Source organism: Chrysochloris asiatica, unplaced genomic scaffold (genome assembly GCF_000296735.1).
Source record: "Chrysochloris asiatica unplaced genomic scaffold, ChrAsi1.0 scaffold00048, whole genome shotgun sequence".
Taxonomy (NCBI): domain Eukaryota; kingdom Metazoa; phylum Chordata; class Mammalia; order Afrosoricida; family Chrysochloridae; genus Chrysochloris; species Chrysochloris asiatica.
This window is the reverse complement of record NW_006408566.1, coordinates 19,711,144-19,724,782: the sequence shown is the minus strand read 5'-3', so window position 1 is coordinate 19,724,782 and position 13,639 is coordinate 19,711,144. Positions and strand designations below refer to the sequence as shown.

The 13,639-nt window shown below is 36.7% G+C and overlaps 1 protein-coding gene across 1 annotated transcript in view; it reads right to left on the bottom strand.

Moving 5' to 3' along the window:
* Nucleotides 1-13,639, bottom strand: part of MYSM1 (Myb-like, SWIRM and MPN domains 1) — a 45,021-nt gene that overhangs the window by 22,881 nt on the left and 8,501 nt on the right. Inside the window, exons 4-8 of the mRNA XM_006862490.1 lie at nt 12,924-13,001; nt 11,780-11,803; nt 10,285-10,363; nt 5,748-5,846; nt 2,656-3,416 (exon numbers count right to left, since the gene is read on the bottom strand). Coding sequence (XP_006862552.1) covers nt 2,656-3,416; nt 5,748-5,846; nt 10,285-10,363; nt 11,780-11,803; nt 12,924-13,001 — 1,041 coding nt within the window. The remainder of the gene's footprint in view (nt 1-2,655; nt 3,417-5,747; nt 5,847-10,284; nt 10,364-11,779; nt 11,804-12,923; nt 13,002-13,639) is intronic.

The following is a 13,639-nucleotide window of genomic DNA, read 5'->3' as shown; positions in this document are numbered from 1 at the left end:
GTAGTTTGCTAAGCCTTTCTTCCAACATGCTACTGTGTGGATTTGAACCATTAACCTTTCAAGAGTCACACATATCAGTTGTAATGTACCACCCAGGGACTCTTGAAAGTACCTGGTATTATTTTTCCATTTTTTAATAAATAATGAAGGTAAATCTATTCTTACTTTGCTGAACATTTTAATTAATAATCAGTTATCTTATAAATGCTTAGATGTTTTACATTAGATTTTAATTATGCCAATAAATATTAAGTGCTTATTCTCAGAAAACAGAGATACTACAGAAGATCCAAAAGGAATCAAGACACTCCCAGACTATAAAAACAAGGTTTATGTATCATAAAATATTTACTTAATATACTCAATGTACCATGCTAGACAAATTGAATCAAAAAGCTCCCAAAGACTATAAAAAAGAGGTTTATATTTAATGAATATATTTAATATACCATGCTAGACATTATATAAAATTTAAGAATATAGGACTTAATATTAGCAGTACCATTTACTGAGAGCTTATGCCAGATGCTATTTTACACCCTCAATCCTGACAGCAATTTATGAAGTAGATGCTATTATTCTCATTTTATATATGAAGATATATCAGTAGTGAGGTTGGCCCAGGATCAGGCAGTGTTTCGTTCTGCTGTGCATAACGTTGCTGTGAGTCGGTACCGACTAGATGGCACCTAACAACAACAACAACATATATGAAGAAACAAGAGGGTCAGAGGAATTAAAGCCCTTACCTAAGGAAGTCTCAAGTCAGGATTCAAGCACAGATATTATAAACTAAGTGTTTGAACATACAAGGGAGTTTCGAAAAGTTTATGGAAAAATTCCAGTATCTTTTAATTCTATTTTTTCATGAATTTTTTGAAACTCCTTTGCATTTCTTTATTTTCCTCTTAATACTAGGAGTTGCTTCTTACAAGTATTCTTTACTACAATGCCACACTTAGGCAAAAGTTGTACTTTTAGTAACCCTAGGAATCCTGGTGTGGCACTGTGGGATAATGCACTGGCCTGCAAGGTGGGTGGTTCAAAGTCATCAGCCATTCCTTGGAAACCCTATAAAGGATCACTATGAGTTGGAACCAACTTGACAGCACTTAACAAGAACAATCACTATCTATCTGTTAGCCTGGTGGAGGCCTGGTGGTGCTGTAGGATAAGTGCTGTACTGATAACCAAGGTCGGCAGTTCAAATCCACCAGTCACTCTAAGGGAGAAAGAGAACTGTTTCTGCTCCTGTAAGGATTTACACCCTGTAAAACACTATGTAGGATATCATGTTTGGTAAGGTGGAGGGTCAGAAAAAAAGAAGAAGACCCCCAGCGGATGGATTGGAAAGTGGCAGCATCAATGGGCTCAAGCATGGCAACAACTGTGACGTTGGCTCAGTACCAGGCAGTATTTTATTATGTGCATAGGGTCACTATGGGTCAGTACCGATTCAATGGCACCTAACAGAGTCACTATGAATGGGAATTGGCAGTGGGTTTGGTTGTTTGAACCATCTGTGAGATAGCAGTTGTAGTCTAGTGTCGTCGAGTTGTTCTGACTCATATACAGTTTTTGAGGAGTAACTGGTGAGTTTGAACCACCAGTCTTATGGCTCAAAATCAACCTTGCATTCCAGCACATTATCCTGCAGCGCCACACCAGGCCTATCTGTGAGATGGCTATGACTTAAAAACAAAACAAAAAAAATTCCCACTCTTTAATATAGTTACCTTAAAGGACAAATAATTTAATATTGTGTGATTTGAAAGGAGTCCTGTGGTGCTGTGGGTTAATGTGCTGGACTGCAAGCTCGCTTTAAACCAGTGGTTCAAGCTCACCAGCCACTCTTCAGAATCCATACACAGGGTAGATTTGAATGGGAACCAACTCGAAGGCACTTAACAATAACAAATCATTTGAGAAGATAACGAAAGTCAATTGTATAAGATGAAAGGTACTGATTTTACAAGCCTGGCTATGTTTCCATCGTTAACTTTTCTAAGTTTAGCAAAATGCTACTGTAATAGAATGAGAAGACCCTTTGATTTAGCAGAGGAGAAAAACAAGGGACGAAGCATAATCCCAACTATAAGGAACTGTGATGTTCTCTAGGAATGTCCTATACAATTGAGAAGTGACAAAAACAGTAACAATTATGAATATTTAATGAATGATTGTTTACTAAAGCCATTAAGAAAAATTCAAATTACCTGTAGAGTACTTAAGTTAATAAGGTGGGAAGTGTTTTGGTTTATCTCCCACTAAATGATTCAAACAAAAGGTGCTGACAATTTACGGGATAAACTTCATTTATCAGAAAATTCCTATATTCTGGTGAAGCTTTATATAGGGTATTATGCCACAACTTCAAACTTTAATGCAAAGCTGTTCTTTTCTAGTGCAGAAGTGTTCTCTATTGTCTTCCTAACACTGTCCTATAAGAAGTATCTTCTTAAAAGAATAATCTGTCCTTCCCCAGGTCAACATGAACAAATAGATGGGTTATGGTAGCTACAAATGACAGTGCTTACCAAAGCTTTCAAAAGTTTTACTATGAGAAATTAGCCTACTTAAAAAAAGATAATAAGCTCTCTGCGTCACTATCAATGTAACATATTAAATTCTTAACAGGTCTTAATTATTTCTTACCACTGATCCAAAATGTAATTTCTAATTTTCAAATAGCGTTCTGGTGTTTTAGCTTGGCGTCCCTCAAAAAACTCAGAAATTGCTTGTTTTTCTTCTTCTTGAATGATATTTCTATCTATTTCTACTTCTTGTTCAGGTGGCTTAAGCTCTTCTTCCTCATGGTTCTCGTCTTCAATTTGACAGGAAGAATGAAAAATTATTTCTTTATCATTCATATCTTTCTGAACGTCACAAGGCTCTAGAAAAGATATTTGCCTAACATCATCTCTTATTCCATTTTCATAATGCTTGTCACAGTTTTTTTGATCATTTAAGTCATCTGAGTTTTTGTTACCAGTGCTCTGTTTTTCAGTCTGTAATGCAATTACTGAGCTTGAAAGTGTTTCTGCCTCACTTTGCTTTATATTCTGAAGATATTCTGTGGAAGATTTAGAAAAAGAGTTTTTCTCTGTGACAGAAGCAATCACTTCTCCTTGCTTAGTTTCCCGAGTTTTACTATCAGGAATGTCTAATAAGAGCCCACTGTTAGGGCACTTTTTGAGTGTTTGAGAAGTTAACTCATCTGTCTCATCTGTGATGTCCACTTCTTCATCATCAGATAACTTTTCAATCTTTACAGCATTCAAGTTTGGATCAGCCAGTCCCCTTAAACCTGATGATGATGGCATCCATGCTTTTGTCCTTTCATCCTCATTTTTAACTTGAAGGTCACTGTTGCTCTTCTGACTTGGTGCTTCTTTCTCCAGACCATGTAATTTTACCTTATTAAAAATGAGGATAAAACCCCCAAAGTATTAATACATAAAATTTAAGCACTGGTACATAAAAAAACAGGCTATATGCAATGATACTGAACTAAATAAGTACAAGTCAATGGCATATTACATTTCTATTGTGCTTTCTCTGCATGGCTTACAATTACATTTTAAATGCAAATGATCATGACCATTTCAAATTTCCATAAATATACTTGACTCATTCATGATCAGATGATCTTTCCCAACCAAAAAAATCATGATCTATTTATAAGAACTATTTCTTTTTTACCATTAAGCTTTTAAAAGTCTGGCTCAGATCAACCATAAAGAACGAACCAATAACTAATATACTAAGGTATTCTCTAAGATTAAAATATTCATAAAGGCTCAGAATATCTGAAATCTCAGTTGATCATTTATTATGTAAAAGAACCCTAAATTTAAAGGAATCCATCTCCACTTCGTAAATTAAAATCATCTTTCATTTAAATTCAGAGGCAGTAGAAACAACTTTTTGTAGTCATTTAATGCAGTTGTAATATTACAAACCTTATAATTTAAGGCAAGAAATTCTCTTCTATATCTATTGCAGACATAAATATCTGATAATGTAGCATGAAAACTATAATGAAAGTCAATGAGTAAATATGACTTGAGACAAAAATTTTATATATACAGTTCAGAAAAACTTATACATAACTGGCATACCCAAGGGATTACTTACAGATTGTGTACCACAATAAAATTTCAGGAACGCACATTTATGGGTAGCTGATGTGGTAATATACTGACAATAATAAAAGGGAGCAGGAGAGAAAAGGAAATTTGGCATACAGCTTGAAGTTGCCTTTAATAAACTTGTTACTTAAAGTCTGTTTTTATCCTAACAATTTACATAGAATTTTGTACTGTTTGATAATGTATCAGTCTGTTGTATTAAAATCTCTGCTGACCTTTCAAGATGCATCACATACAGAATTTTGCATGTCTCTGTTTGAGAAGCATGGGGCTAAGAATAATCAAGTTAAGCTTTACTCTTTTCCAGGATACTTCAACCTTATCTAGTGTTTTGTAAATGCTTTTATTTAGTTAAAAGAGGAAGGAGATGACTCACATATGCTCAATCCATTCCATTACCTAACACCTATCCCAAATGACAGAGTCCTGCTGTCGTGCTATAGGATAAGCACTGGACCGTGAGTGAGGTCATTCAAACCAAAGGTAGGAAGTTCAAACTCACCAGATGCTCCTCGGAAACCCTATACAAGGTCCCTGTGAGTCAGAACCGACTTGACGGCACTTAACAACATCCCTACTGACACTAGGTTAAACACAATTTTGCACTCAAGGCACAACTCCTTATTTACATTAAAGACAAGACTAAATGTCATCTAAGACATTTCCAAATTCTATACAGTAATGTTCACAGATCCCAAGCAGAATATATTTAAAAATCCTAAATATAAAAAATATATACTTGAATACAGCACAGATTACTTGAAAGATTAAAACTAAAGCTTTCTGAACACTGCACTTTATTAATATTTACATATTAAGTCTTTAAAACTGTAAGTTTCATTGTTATTAAAAAGGTTTCAAAATCATACTCATATTTACAGCCCCTAAGTTCTGGAAACCTGGTGTGGCACTGCAGGATAGTGTGCTGAACTGCAAGATCAGTTTGAACTGAAAGGTCAGCGGTTCAAACCCACCAGTCACCCCTTGGAAACCCTACACAAGGTCACTATGGGTCAGAACCGACTTGATGGCACTTAACAACAAGTTCTAATTGGGAGCATGGTGACGCCATACCATAAGCACAGGACTCCAGCCCGCCAGCCACTTCAGTGGAAGATGAGGTTTTCTGCTTTTGAAAAGATTTAAAGCCTTCGAAACCCTATACAGGGTAGCTATGAGTCAGAACCAACTCGACAACACTTATAACAACAAGCTCTAATCAGTGCTTTTTAAGTTTCTATCATGCAAATATTTAGAAAGCAAAGACATTTTTCTAAAGGAAGCACGAAAATATGATTTCCCCTTTGTAACACACTTTATGCTTTGTAGGATGTTTCTGAGCAATTACTGTTTTGTTCTTTTATTGAGCTGTCTGAAATTAAGTGGAGCGTGACTACATATTTAATCACAATACTTACAACACTAAGGATATGCTATGGAGTTTTTAAAGATAAACATGTGAACAGTCTTCCAAGGGTTATGCAATTTTTACTATGAAAGCTTCTAACAGTAAGACTTCAATGCCTGAAATATTTCTGATTGTTGACTTTATTTCTTCATTATCATTATGAACTAGGATATTTATACTTTGCTTACCTGATTTTTAAAGTACTGTCTGGCATAACTCTTCACTTGTAATACAGTACGACTTCCTATTAGCTTTGCAATTTTGGTCCACCTTCGACCAAATTTAGCCTATTATCAAAATGAAAAAAAAGTTTTTAATTCACTTGTTAGCATTCCAGACAACTGAAACATTAAAAAACAAAAATTAAAGAATAAGTCATCTTTCTTTTCTAAAGAACACTTCATTGAAGCCTCCTACAATGTAGGCTCTTAAAATCAAAGCCCATAGTCTTCTTTTGGAACATAGGCTTTTGAAAACTGGCCTAAATTATTTACAAGTTATTACTTTTATAGCTATTTAAATGAAAAGCACCATCATTTCTATTATCTAGCAGTAAAGTATTCACATCACACATTATGACACCCCTTGTTGTTGTTGTTGTTAAGTGCCGTCGAGTCGGTTCCGACCCATAGCGACCCTGTACAGGGTTTCCGAGGGTGTAAATCTTTACGGGAGTAGAAAGCCTCATCTTTCTCCCGCGGAGCAGCTGGTAGTTTCGAACCGCTGACATTAAGGTTCGCAGCCCGATTCGTAACCACTACGCTACCCCTAGTCTAATGCAAATCCTGGCTGATTAATGTCCTGGACTGCAAAGTCAGTTTCAGCCCCAAGGTCAGCAGTTTAAGCTCACTATTTTCTCCTTGGAAACCCTATACAGGGTTGTTATGGGTCAGAACCGACCAGACAATACTTAACAACAACAATATAAGATAGGAGTCCTGGGGTGGCATTGTGGGTTAATGCGCTGGACTGCAAGGTTGGTTTGATGTGCAAGGTTAGCTTTCAAGCTCACCAACCACTCCTCGGAAACCCTATATAGGGTCACTATGGGTCGGAACCGACTCAATGGCAGTTAACAACAACAGTCTAAGGTAAGGTCAGCACTGGACTGTGAACCGCAAGGTCGACAGTTCAAACTCTCCAGTTGCTCTTAGGAAACCCTATACAGGATGGCTATCAGTCAGAACTGACTCCACAGCACTTCACAACAACAAGTCTAAGACAAATTTAACTTCAAAATAACATTTTGTTTTACTCATCTTTCATTTTTTTCAATATCCATTATATGTCCTACCGCATATAGCTTTATAATAAGTTAGATATATTTATATATAAATAAATATATTAGAGTAGACTGATTTACAAGATGTGGCACTGTGGGTTAATGCGCCAGACTACAAAGCCATTTGAAATGCAAGGTTGGCAGTGCAAGCTCGCCAGCTGCTCCCTGGAAACCCTATACAGGGTTGCTATGAGTCAGAATAGACTCAACAGCACTTAACAACACAGCCACAACTCAGAGAAGTTGATCCCAAGTCTCAACTTACAGGTGAGTCAATCAAACTTAGTGGTAGCAAATCATCCTCAAAGATTTGACCCAAATAATAAACCTTAATCCATACACATTACTTATTTCTGACACTCACTAACAGTTTTGGTGTAAAAGTGCTTTCTTAAAAATGAAAGTATTTCTAGAAAATTATTATAAGTACGGTTACGAATCAGGCTGCGAACCACAAGGTCAGCAGTTTGAAACTACCAGCTGTTCTGTGAGAGAAAGATGAGGCTTTCTGCTCCCATAAAGAGCTGTAGTTTTAGAAACCCTGTACAGGGTCACTATGAGTCGGAACCGATTCCACGGCATATAACAACGACAACATAAGTGAATTATTTAAGAATGCTTTTATAAGTAACACTTAGCTGGGATCATCTTATAGAATTAGTTATCTATATTTTGGGATGAAACAAATACATTGAAACCTGTGAAAGCCAGAACTAGGACTGCCTTGTTTTACTAGGTCTCTCAAGTTTTCCACCTTTCATAGGATATAATTTTACCATGCCTCTATCATTCTATTAGCTCAAGGTATCAGTTTTCCTTCTCCCAACAGGTTTTGCCTTACAAAGGTTCTGGCTTACTACCAAGCATTTACCAAGTACATAATTTGTTAGGATGGAGCTCTAACAATAAATTTAAAAGGCTGGGTATATGAGGGAGCTTCAAAATGTTCATGGAAAAATGAGAATGAAAAGTTAATGGAAAGTTTCCTAGAACTTTTATAAGCTTTCCTACCCCCACCCCAAGAGTTGTTATGAGAAAACATTCCCAGTATCTCTATGTATATATACAGTTATCTACATACATCTGTCTATATAAATATGCGTTCTGTTATCTTCTAATTCCATTCTTCCACAAACTTTCTGAAATCCCCAATCGTTGTTGTTAAGTGCCATTGACTCAGTTCTGACTTATAACTCTGTATAGGGTTTCCAAGGAGTGGCTGCTAAATTTGAACCACAAACCTTGTAGTTCAAACTGACCTTGTGATCCAGTGCTTTAGCTTATACAGCACCAATCCAGGACTCCTGAAGTCCCCTTTGTTGTTGTTAAGTGTCCTTAAATCGTTTCTGACTCATAGAAACCCTATGTAGAGTTTCCGAGAAGTGGTTGGTGAATTCGAACCACTGACGTTGCAGTCCAGTGCATTACCCACAGCGCCACACCAGGAACTCCCTGAAGTTCCTTGTTATTGTTGTTAGGTGCCCTCGAGTCAGTACTGACTCATAGCGACCCTATGTACAACAGAACGAAACACTGCCTGGCCTGGGCCAACCTCACAATTGTTTCCACACTTCAGCGCACTGATCCTGTCACTCTGCCAATCCATCTCACTGGGGGTCTTCCTCTTTTTCTCTGACCCTCCACCTTACAAACAAAAGTTCCTTAGTACACACAAAATCTCCCTGGAAGGATACACAATGAATAGATGGCACTGGTTACATCGGATAAAGAGAACTGAAAGCTGGCACAGAATAAGAGGAAGTCTTCATGACCTACAGCATTAGTATCCTTTGAATTTTTGAACTATAAAAATGAAGTCCTAAAAGTAAACTCTCAGCCCATTTGTATATGTATGTATATTTAAAGATAGTGTTTGATAAGGGGCAAAACCCTGAAATTTCCAGCAACTTTAAATAAATGACTGATTAGTTAGTTCATATAAATGATAATCATATAACAGGCAGAAACACCAATATAAAAATCATGAAAGTATAGGGAAAAAACTCTGGGAAGAGATAAAGCCCTCAAGATAGTTTATTTGTATGAAAATATCACCAAAAATAGAGGTCATGAGGATGACTAATTATAAAAATATATATTTTCCATCATCTTTAGAAATGTTAATAATGCTATTTCAGTTGGCATTCTTCAATTTTACAAAAATACAATTATGTATTTTTGTATGGAATAATTTTTGTTGTTGTTATGTGCTGTGGAGTCAGTTCCGACTCATAGCGACCCTGTACAGGGTTTCTGAGGCTGTAAATCCTTACGGGAGCAGAAAGCCTCATCTTTCTCCCGTGGAACAGCTGGTAGTTTCGAACTGCTGACATTGTGGTTCGCAGCTTGATCCGTAACCACTACGCTACCAGAGCTCCTTGTACGGAATATAGAAAAACACATAATTCAAAATTAATTAGGAAAACATTAGTTAACATATCTTAAAGGAAAACATACATACAACCTACTCTTAATAGTTAAAAAAACCCCAAAAAAACAAAAAAAAAACAACCTCAGAATTTTAAGGAATATTTTCACAATTAGAAATTGGCACATATTTTTTCTACCCATTATATTATATAACATGTAGAGTCCTGGTGTGGTGGTGTGAGTTAGTGTGCAGGACCTACAAAGCCAGTTTGAACCGCAAGGTCAGTGGTTCAAGCTCACTAGCTGCTCCTTGGAAACCCTATAAATGGTTGCTATGGGTTGGAACTGACAGGAGGGCACTTAACAACAACAAAATATAACATTGGGCATTTAAATAGATCTCAATGACACATTCATACAAAGGAAATGTCTCTGGTCTTCAATTATATTCCTAAGATATTTAAATAGTGTGTACAATGCTAAACATCTGAATAAAAAAGAACTTGGCTGATTACCCAGATAATACCACACATACAAGTTTTCTTTCTTTGTGTTTTGAAAGAAAACATAGATGACTAAACAATTTTGTTTTTAAATTCAGGTAATTGGTACCATGCAGACAAACACAGGTCAATTTCTTAGGTCTTATTAATAAAAAAACCAAAATCTTGTGGGAGAACTACTTTAACTATTAACCCAAAGCTATACAATATATAGTATTTTAGCATTTGTTGTTAAGTGCCATCGAGTAGGTTCCGACTCATAGTGACCCTGTATAGGCTTTTGGAGGAATAGCTGGTAGGTTTGAACCCTCGACTTTGTGGTTTACAGTCCAGTGCTGATCCTACAGCACCACACCAGGAGTCCATTTCAGCATTTAGATATATTTTAAGACACATTCTCTTTTACTATACTACAAATACCATCATTTTAACAGTAAGAAAACAGAAGATGTTATCAATGAAATTAAAAAGCAATTTCCAGGCTCTACAAACTAATTTCTCCAATTCATAACTCTACCAATATTTGCTTTGAGAATTACTTTATTATAAATTAAAAATTGCTCTACTTACCAGCCCTTGTTCAAACAGTTCTTTTTCTTCAATCGTCCACTTTACTGGGTAACTGGCTGGTTTTGTAGCAGAATGTACCCTGAGGGATAAAAAAGGAATTGTAAAAAAATTTCTGAACTGGAACTCCATATTTATGCAGCTAAAAGTTACAGATAACCATGGACTATATTTAGTACTTTGAGTCTAAGAATTAATTTTTTTTTAAAGAAAGACGGCAGGTTCTACCGGGAGAATGAATTACCCTGACCCACATACTTTTCTAGCTCAAAATGATAGGAACCCCAATAACACAATCCTTAGGTTTGAGTGAGGACAACATTAAAAAACACCAAATGAAGCCATTGTAATAACAAAGAAATAGACCTCCTTATGTTGGACATGAAGCAACAGACATTAATACATTCCCAAATTCTGAAATATTATTTCTTTGATTCTTCCAATGTAAATATTTAACCAGAATAGTAAAAAAAAAACAAAAAAACTATGGCATTACATTTATTTCTTTTATAATTCATAGGATCACTTAAAGATATAAAAAAGCTCATTAATGTAATTTAAGTAAGCCATATCTTCAATTAGGAGTCCTGTTGTGTGGCACTGTGGATTAATAAACTAGACTGCAAAGTCAGTTTGAATCATAAGGCTGGCAGCTCAAGCTCACCAGCCACTCCTTGAAAACCTCATACAGTGTCGCTAAGGGTCAGAACCAACCTGATAGCATTTAACAACAATCTTTCAGTTAATTACATTTTTCTGTTAATGTTTACTTAGCAAAATACAAAAGCCCGAGGCTGCTCAGTGCTTAAGTTACTGGGGATCGCAAGTCTAAATGAAGAATTAAGTTCACCATTTCAAGGAATCAAGAACTTGCATACATAAACAAGAAATACTCTTCAAATTTTCTTCAATTATAGGGTAAGGATATTTACAAAAATGGCTGACTTAGTTCAAATTAAATTTTAGTCTAAAATAACTGAAAATTAAATGAAAGAACAATAGAAAGCAAGCCAATTCCTAATAGATTAAGATTAATAACCCGCTGCTGTTGATTCCTACAGCAACCATATAGGACAGAGTAGAAATGTCCCATAAAGTTTCCATGCTATAAATCTCTAAGGAAATAGACTGCCTCAACTTTATCCTAAGGCTGGTGTATTTGAATCACCGACCTTTCAGTTCACAGCCCAATTTTTAACCCACTAGGGTTCCTATATACAATATAGCACCTTCTTAAAATCTCCCTACATATTCCTGAGAAATCACCTTTTCCACAATCTTGTTTAGGGTCATAAGAAATTCGGGCAAATAAAGGATATCACAAAATCATACTTTCTACATTTCAACATTTATATGAGAAACTTTATATATATATTTATATTTATAACTTTAGGTAAAGATGGCTTTTCCAGAGGGCAACTATTAAAAAAAAAAAAAAAAAATCCCGTAATTTCTAACAAACCTACAAGTTTAAAAAAAATGCAACATAAGTACATACATGGTTTTTTCTGTTTTCTGCAGACTGCACCACATGAAAAAGACAGAAAAAAAGTTTGAGAAAACATTTTTAAAATGCAGTTCCTCTGATTGGTGATCATGTTCGTCACTGGTAAGGAGAAGTGAGGGAAAAACAGCTATGAAGCTGTGAGCTAAGCCCTATACAATGTTCAGTAGACTCCTGTGAACCTGGGTGGAGATCCAGTTGGCCAGCAGTGTAGCAAGACCTGGGGACTCTTGAGCCCAGAGTCAGTGACATAGTCACAGAGGATTAGAGTGGAGAATGAAGCGTCCAGCTGATAAGAGAGGGCATATGCATAAGAACACCCACACTTGCAGATAATACCCACTTGACCTGGCTTCAATGACTGGATTATGAGAGCTCAACTAGAATTAGAAAGAAAAGAAAAAAAAAGAGAGATCTGATAAAATTCGATGATCTTGACCTATACCTATGGATGCAGTAGCTCAAAAGGGGGAACAAATCTTTACAGCGAGGGTCATTCCCACCCCCTCCATACAGAGTAGACAGGGATGAGTAACTTGGACATTGGCTACCCAAAATGGGGGGGTGGGGTGTGCTACAAAGGCAAGAAACTTTTAAGAGTAGCGCGTAGACACAGAGGGCATGAAGAAAGGTAGAATCTCCACTGAGTAATATCCAATCTGTCTGGGTGGGACTGATGAAAGGAGATGGGGATAGGTCTCTTGTGGCACAATAGTGAATAATTGTTATCAGGACTGAATGTGAGGGTTGGAAATGTAAAGGTAGACGTTTTGTAGGGGATTAGTGATTGACTTTGCAGTCTAGGAGCAGAGGTCCCTGGACCCATCAAGGGAGAAGAGCGGAGTGCGGGACCATACCCAGAGAAACAGTGACACTAGAGATGGAGGCAGAGACAATGACGTGGAGAGATGGAGCAGCTGGGAACTCTAGACCCAGAGAGGGAGAGAGAGGCTGCGTGCTGACGACCTGGTTCGTTGATGATGCATGGAGGGGATTGTAACCATGGCAATGTAACAATATACGACAGGAAGAATGTCAAGCTAATATTCTCCCATGAAAATTATCACATAATTCACAATAAAACATTTTTAAAAAAAATGCAATTCCAACTATTAGAAGTATTATAGAGTGATTTTACCTTTTCATATATTTTTTATCATTTTCCTTTTGAGGAAGCCAGAATTTTCCTGGCAGTGATTTCTTAGATAAATAATACCTGAATAATCATTAAGGAAACCTTAAAAACAATAATAAAGACATTTTAATGTGATTTATACAAATTAGGGGTCCTGGTGTGGTGCTGTAGCATAAGCACTTGGCTGCAAACCTCAAGGTTGGTGTTTCAAACCTATCAGCCACTCCTCAGAAACCCTATATACAGTGGTTAGCAGTCACAACTGCCTCAAGGGCACTTGACAACAGTTGTTGTTAAGTGCAACTGAGTCAGTACCAACTCATAGCGACCCTATGCACAACAGAAGGGAACACTGTCTGGTACTGTGCCAACCTCATAATCATTGCTACACTTGAGCCCAATGCTGCTGCAATATTCTTGTGCTATCTGACAGTGTTCCACTGCTATTCATAAGGTTTTCAGTGACTAAATATTCCTAAGTAGTCTGTCTCTCCTTTCTAGTCTGTTTCAGTCTGTAGGCTCAACTGAGACCTGTCCACCATGGGTGACTGTGATGCCTTGAATTTATTTGATATGGATTTTCTATTCAAAATTTTCTTAATTCCCACCAAGTGACTGGGTGGGACCATGCAAATAAGATATACAGGATTTTAAGGCTGGGATTGGTTAGTTTTGTCTTCTTGTTGTCAGGTGCCATCGAGTCGGAACCGACTCATAAC